At 37.3% G+C, this 7,500-nt stretch overlaps 2 protein-coding genes across 7 annotated transcripts in view; one reads left to right on the forward strand and one right to left on the reverse strand.

Moving 5' to 3' along the window:
* LOC106876738 (N-acyl-phosphatidylethanolamine-hydrolyzing phospholipase D) overlaps positions 1-7,500 on the reverse strand; it is a 235,918-nt gene that overhangs the window by 188,359 nt on the left and 40,059 nt on the right. For 2 of the 5 annotated variants that reach the window (XM_089345152.1, XM_089345157.1), the window contains exon 6: positions 7,107-7,500. This exon is cut by the window's right edge and continues 254 nt beyond it. The exons of the other annotated variants lie outside the window; for them this stretch is intronic. The gene's annotated coding sequence lies outside the window, so the exon portion shown is untranslated. Of the gene's footprint in view, positions 1-7,106 lie in introns of those variants that run through there. 5 annotated transcript variants of the gene reach the window in all.
* Positions 1-7,500, forward strand: part of LOC106876737 (acetylcholine receptor subunit beta) — a 19,625-nt gene that overhangs the window by 5,883 nt on the left and 6,242 nt on the right. For both annotated transcript variants that reach the window (XM_089345159.1, XM_089345160.1), the window contains exons 3-4: positions 2,395-2,504; positions 5,845-6,368. In XM_089345159.1, coding sequence (XP_089201285.1) covers positions 2,395-2,504; positions 5,845-6,368 — 634 coding nt within the window. The remainder of the gene's footprint in view (positions 1-2,394; positions 2,505-5,844; positions 6,369-7,500) is intronic.

Genomic DNA, 7,500 nt, shown 5'->3' on the forward strand with positions numbered 1-7,500 from the left:
ATATATATATATATATATATATATATATATATATATATATATGTGTGTGTGTGTGTGTGTATGTATGTGTGTGTATATGTTTGTGTGTGTGTTTGTCCCCCCAACATCGCTTGACAACCGATGCTGGTGTGTTTACGTCCCCGTCACTTAGCGGTTCGGCCAAAGACACCGATAGAATAAGTACTAGGCTTACAAAGAAGAAGTCCTAGGGTCGATTTGCTCGACTAAAGGCGGTGCTCCAGCATGGCCGCAGTCAAATGACTGAAACAAGTAAAAGAGTAAAAGAGTAAAAGAATATATGCGTGTGCATGTGTGTGTATATATTTATATATGTATGTTTACATGTACGTATGTATTCATGTATGTACATATGTATGTATATATGTATGTATGCATGCATGTATCTATGTATGTGTATGTGTGCGTGTATGTGTGTATGTACCTATACATGTATGTATGAATGTATGTAATACATGCATGAATGCATGTACGTAAGCATGTATGTTTGTATATATGTATGTACGTATGTATGTATGCATATATGCATATATTCATGTATGTATGCATGTATGGATGCATGTTTGTATGCATGTACGTATGTATGCATGCATGTATGTGTGTATTTATGTATATATATATATATATATATATATATATATATATTTGTATGTATACTTGCAACCACTGGGCCATTGCGCCTCCACCTTTAGCATCGATTACTTTTGTCAAATATAATGCTTTTTCATTCACATCGTTTTCAATTAATCATGCATTATCTCAAAGCTTTGTGATTTCAATCGTGTGAATGGGTATTTCTAGAATCACATTGTAGGGTAAGTGTGAAAGGCTGGACATGGCAACTTCATCCCGTTAGCGCCCAGATTACTCGCTCAAGTATAATGCTTATTTATTACCTCTGCCTTAGCGAAGGCAGAGATATTGTTTCAATCGTGTTTGTTTGTCCGCGGACAAGATATCTCAAGAACCGCTGGCGGTGAGCTGGCAGAAACGTTAGCACGCCGGGCGAAATACTTTGCAATATTTCGTCTGCCGTTACGCTCTGAGTTCAAATTCCGCCGAGGTCGACTTTGCCTTTCATCCTTTCGGGATCGATAAATTAAGTACCAGTAACGCACTGGGGTCGATATAATCGACTTAATCCGTTTGTCTGTCCTTGTTTGTCCCCTCTATGTTTAGCCCCTTGTGGGCAATAAAGAAATAAGAACCGCTGGATGGATTCGAATGAAACTTTTGGCCTCGTGACTGGCACAAACTGATTAGATTTTGAGATCGATCCGATACCGAACAAGGATTCTGGATTATTTTTCCTGTCTTTATTTTATTTAATTTTTGAGAGCGGTCAAGTTCATTTTTAATATTCTCGTTTGTGAGAGCAGCTGAGTTTATTTCAGATATTCTCATTTTAAAAATCATCTCTGGCTAATCGTTGAGAGGATGTTGGTGTTGCTTTGGCGGAGGTCTGCGCTCTCTGGGTTCTCTTGTTCACATTGTCTTCAACTAATCATGGATTATGTCTTAGCTTTGAGATTTCAATGATGCGACTGTTTATTTTTAGAATGATATTCTTTTGTACTCTAGGCACAAGGCCCGAAATTTGGGGGGAGAGGGCCAATCGATTAGATCGACCCCAGTACGCAACTGGTACTTAATTTATCGACCCCCGAAAGGATAAAAGGCAAAGTCGACATCGGCAGAATTTGGACGCAGAACGTAAAGACAGACAAAATACCGCAAAGCATTTCTCCCGGCATTATGGATCAAGTACGAGAGGCCAGATCTGGTTAGTTTCGACATAAAACAGATGGAATATTTCGGTCAGATATACCTGGTGGTACTACTACTACTACTACTACTACTACTACTGCTGCTGCTCTGCTACTACTACTACTACTACTACTGCTACTGCTACTGCTGCAGCTACCACTACTACTACTACTACTACTACTACTACTACTACTACTACCACCACTACTACTATTAATACTAATACCGCTACTACCACTACTACTGCTAATACCACTACTTCTTCTACTACTACTACTACTACCAATGCTACTACCACTATTTCTACAACTACCACTACCACCGCCACCACCACCACTACTAATACTAATACCACTATTACTGCTACTACCACTACTTCTACTACTTCTACTACTACTACCACTACTTCTACTACTACCACTACTACCACCACCACTACTACTACTACTACTACTACTACTACTACTGCTACTACTACTACTACTACCACTGCTACTACTACTACTACCACTACTACCACTACTACTACTACTACTACTACTACTACTACTACTACTACCACCACTACTACTATTTCCACTACTACTGTTACTACTCTTATTTTTACAGACGTGGAAAGACGAAGGAATAACTTGGGACTCAAATGCGTACGAAGGAGTGGACAGACTCACGCTTCCTGCGACCGAGATCTGGACCCCTCGATTGGTGTTAGCCAACAGGTAAGGATCACACAACTACATCCCATATATATATACCCCCATCCCACTGCTCATCCACCCCTCATTCTTACCCCATTTTCAAATTTACTGGCAACGACGAAAAGCCTCTACATGGTCGCTCGGTCTGCTAGAAATAGCAGCTAAAATACTGGGTTCTTAAATGAGTTCGCTTTTAGTTTTGGGTTTTTTTGCGGGGAGGTTTTGCCATATCTTTTGTCTTTTCTTTTTCTTTTATCTGCGGCCATGCTGGGGCACTGCCTTGAAGAACTTTTAATTGGATGAATCAACCCAAGTTTTTTTAAACTTGGCACTTGTTCTATCGGTTGCTTTTGGCCGAACCACTAAGTTACAGGGACATAAACAAACCAACGCCAGCTGTCAAGTAGTGGTGGGCGACAAACACAGACACAACGAAACACACACACGCACACATATATAAGGATACTATTGTATATAATAATATCAGTGGTTGAGCATGCGTAAAAACCATAAAGGTAAAATTATCAATTAATAATTAAATGTATTACAGACAGTACCAGCATGCTAAAAATAGCAGTCAAAATGACCCAAACCACAAGTTTTCATTTAAACATAAAAGTGAAGGCGGGCAAATGAACAAAAGCTCTAAGACCCCATTGTTGGCACTCTGTCGGTTACGACGACGAGGGTTCCAGTTGATCCGATCGACAGAACAGCTTGCTCATGAAATTAACGTGCAAGTGGCTGAGCACTCCACAGACACGTGTACCCTTAACGTAGTTCTCGGGGAGATTCAGCGTGACACAGAGTGTGACAAGGCTGACCCTTTGAATTACAGGCACAACAGAAACAGGAAGTAAGAGTGAGAGAAAGTTGTGGTGAAAGAGTACAGCAGGGTTCGCCACCATCCCCTGCCGGAGCCTCGTGGAACTTTAGGTGTTTTCGCTCAATAAACACTCACAACGCCCGGTCTGGGAATCGAAACCGCGATCCTACGACCGCAAGTCCGCTGCTCTAAGCACTGGGCCATTGTGCCTCGATTAAGACCCCATATCAATGACGAAAATAATCGGAAATTGAAAAGTCAGACATACCCGTATCACCATGATTTCAAACTTATGAGAAAATACCCTTAGTTCATCCGCATAGTGTTTTTCGAAACTCATACAAAACGAAATGGCGAATATGTTGTTTCATAAAGTTCTTATCTTCCATGGTGTTAATTACCTAATTACCGAAATAGCTATAAATGACACACTGCTGAATAGAGGAGATAATATACTATTTCTAGACAGTTCCTGCCCATTCGATCTTGGCTCTAACGTGATTGGTTGGTTCATATTTCATAGTGGTGAAAAAATGCAATTACTTTCCGAACATGCTATTGTTTGTGTATGCGTGTGTGTGTGTCTGTGTGTGTGTGTCTGTGTGTGTGTGTGAGTGTATATATATATATGTATATGTATATATATACATATACATATATATATACATATATTCATATATATGTTTATATATATATATATATATATATATATATATATATATATATACATATAAATATATAGTTTTAGGTAAAAGAACCAAGTTTCATGAACTCATCAATGAAAATCTACTATTACATATAGAAAAATTAATAATTAAAAGCACAATAAATATAATACAAAGTAAATATCATAAGATAAAGATAATAAAATGACTACACGTGTTTCATAACTAATTTTCAAATAGAAAGGAAATTTAAATCGATTAAAATCAATTAAAATTATCGAAAATAAATTCTATTCTAAAATACAGCTAATCGTCAGGTCTAAATAGAACAATAATAATAATAAATAAATGTATATATCAACCAACAATAAGTACCAAATGAATTTATATAAAATACTTATTTTATAAAGATAGAAAAATTATTAAAAATATCAAAATAATAAACATTCCATAATCATCCCTACATCCATTATAATATATGCTAACATGTATATTATACAAAAACCAGCTTACATAAATTATTATCGTTTTACATACAATTTGAACGAAGTTTAAGGTTAAAATAATAATAAAGATAATATTAGTACATATTTAACCGGTGTAATAGTTAAAGCTTGACTATTTAAAACTAAAAACGTTTATTTAATTATCATTAAAAATCAATTGAATAATAGAACAATACAACAATACTTATTTCTACAAACGTAGAAATAAAAATAAAAATATGAATGAAAAAATTATGAATGAAAAAATTAAGAATGAAAAAATTATTAAGAATGAAAGATTAAACTTTATATATACTAAGTTTTAGAGTGGCTCTGTGGTAAGTAGTTTGCTAACAAACCAAGTAGTTTGTGGTTCAGTCCCACTGAGTGGCATCTTGGGCAAGTGTCTTCTACTATAGCCTCGGGCCGACCAAAGCCTTGTGAGTGGATTTGGTAGATGGAAACTGAAAGAAGCCCGTCGTATATATGTATATATGTATGTGTGTATGTGTTTGTATGTCTGTGTTTGTCCCCCCCAGCATCGCTTGACAACCGATGCTGGTGTGTTTATGACCCCGTAACTTAGCGGTTAGGCAAAAGAGACCGATAGAATAAGTACTAGGCTTCCAAAGAATAAGAGCTGGGGTCGATTTGTTCGACTAAAGGCGGTGCTCCAGCATGGCCACAGTCAAAAGACTGAAACAAGTAAAAGAGTAAAAGAGTAATCAAAAATAATCGAAAATATATCAACACCATTCAAATTGAAGTCTTATATTATGTTGAAATGATACTCTAACTTCTAAATAATTTAGTGTTAAATAAGTTATCTATTAAAAATAATCTTTAAAAAAAACCAAATGAATAATATAAAAAACAAGAATACATATTATTTTCAAATAGTAGAAAATCATTTAGCAAAGTAAAAATATAACTTATCCATATTTCTATCTAATTTTTATGCTTTCTTTTTATTTTCTCTTTTTTCCTGTCCACCACCCCACTCACCATCCTCATCATCACTACCACAATCTCCAACACGACCATACCATCTCTACCACAACCACCATCTCTCTACCGCTGTAATAATCACTGCCACCACCGCCACCGTCACAATCACCACCACCACTTCCACCACCACCATCACCACCATCACCACCACAACCATCTCCATTCTCACCACAACCATCACAAATTCCCCCACCACAACCACCATTATCACCACTACTCACTATCCCCACCCTTGCCATCACCATCATCACCACTACTACCACAACCACCATCACGATTTTCACCATCGCCATCATTACATCTGTCCACCTATGTCCTCCCTCGCCCTGCCCACCACCGAAATCTCAACGCTGGTCTTCAACTTGTAATTCCCCAAGTGCTGTTGAGCCGCATGAAATTACCTTCGATATGGTGGACATCAGAGACAACGGCACCATCGAAGCGAACATCTACCGGAGTTTCACGACGCTGTGCACACTCAACATGTTGCATTTCCCTTTCGACAATCAAACATGTCCGATCGTCATTAAAAGCAGCATCTCCGCACAGAACATGAATCTTATTAATAATTCGCCAGAAAGCAAGTTGAAAATACTCTACGAGGATACACAGCGCAGTTGGTACAACATCGTGATCTCTGATTGCAAATGTAACAGAACAAAAACTAGAAGCATCATGTTCCTTGTAGCTGCTAGACGGAAGTGCATCTACCACATATTCGCCAGCTTAATACCGTGCAGCCTGCTCGTTTTCATCGCATCGCTCTCCTTTTTCTCGCCTCCAGAGAGCGGAGAGCAGATCTCGCTCAGTATCACCAATTTCCTTGCGTTCGTCACGTACTTCATGTCGTTCTCGCAGAATTTTCCAAAGAACATGTCTCTAGAGACTGTGCCGATATTTTGTAAGTATTTTCAGCTACATTTTTGAACTTGAGTGTGTGTAAATTTTTTAATATTATTTATTCTCCATTACATATGTTTTGTTTACGCTCTGCAGAGTATAAAATTCAACTTTTGCTAATTCTTCAGCATCATTTGTTGGGGCGTAGCACATAACGATTGTCAGGAAAATCCGCTTATGAGACGTTCTAAACTTTGTTAGTATCAATCTTTCGTTTATGGGTTGCCATTCTATTAATGGTTTAACTGCTTTCTTAGTCAGCATCAGAGCTACTCCCCTTGTGTGACGCGCCTTATCATCTTTGTGCCCTGAGTATATAATTGTTTTTCCTGAAGCTAGCTTAGTTTTTCCATTATCAATCCACCTAGTTTCACACAAACCCAAAATTTCCAATTTGTAATTGTCCAGTTCTTTGCTAATATTTTCACACTTTCCAGCAGTAAACATTTGCTAATACAATAACTGCAAATAATATTTCCAAAATTCTCAATTTTAATATGTATTTTCAAGCAAACATACAGCAGCAACTGAGACTACATATTGGATTGTAATAACACTGGTCAACGAAATTAAATGTATTGTACTCATTATGAATGCAAACCAACTTTTTTAGACTAATTTTTCATGCTGATTTCAAAATATCACTCCATTTGTAGGCAACACGTATCAGTTTTTCAGTAGATACATGCAAATATTTACATAATTATATATATGAAATCATTAATGTAATGAATAAGGATATATTATTTTTAGAAAGTAAATGAGTTTATTGAGTTAAAAATCATCGCTATCTTTCTACAAAGAGTGACTACACAAAAAAATGGGACGGACAAAACAAAGTTAGAACAACAGTGTTAAAAACGTTGTGATTTGGATTTCCTGCGGCGTTCTTGTTCTGGTTGATCCCGGAAAAGTGTCCAGCAGTAGTCAGTCAGCACACTGTCATTCCAGAAGCCTTGGTACCGTTTCTCCATAGCACTAATGTCCTGGTGGACTCTTCCACCATGTACATCAGACACTGCTCTAAAGTTATCCATGAAGAAATCCAGATGGGAGACCAAGAAGTGAACTTTCAGTGACATGCGACAATCCGTTGCTAAGTAACATTTCGGAGGATTCTTGATGCAATCCTT

This window comes from Octopus bimaculoides, chromosome 29 (genome assembly GCF_046866305.1).
Source record: "Octopus bimaculoides isolate indiv1 chromosome 29, ASM4686630v1, whole genome shotgun sequence".
Taxonomy (NCBI): Eukaryota; Metazoa; Mollusca; class Cephalopoda; order Octopoda; family Octopodidae; genus Octopus; species Octopus bimaculoides.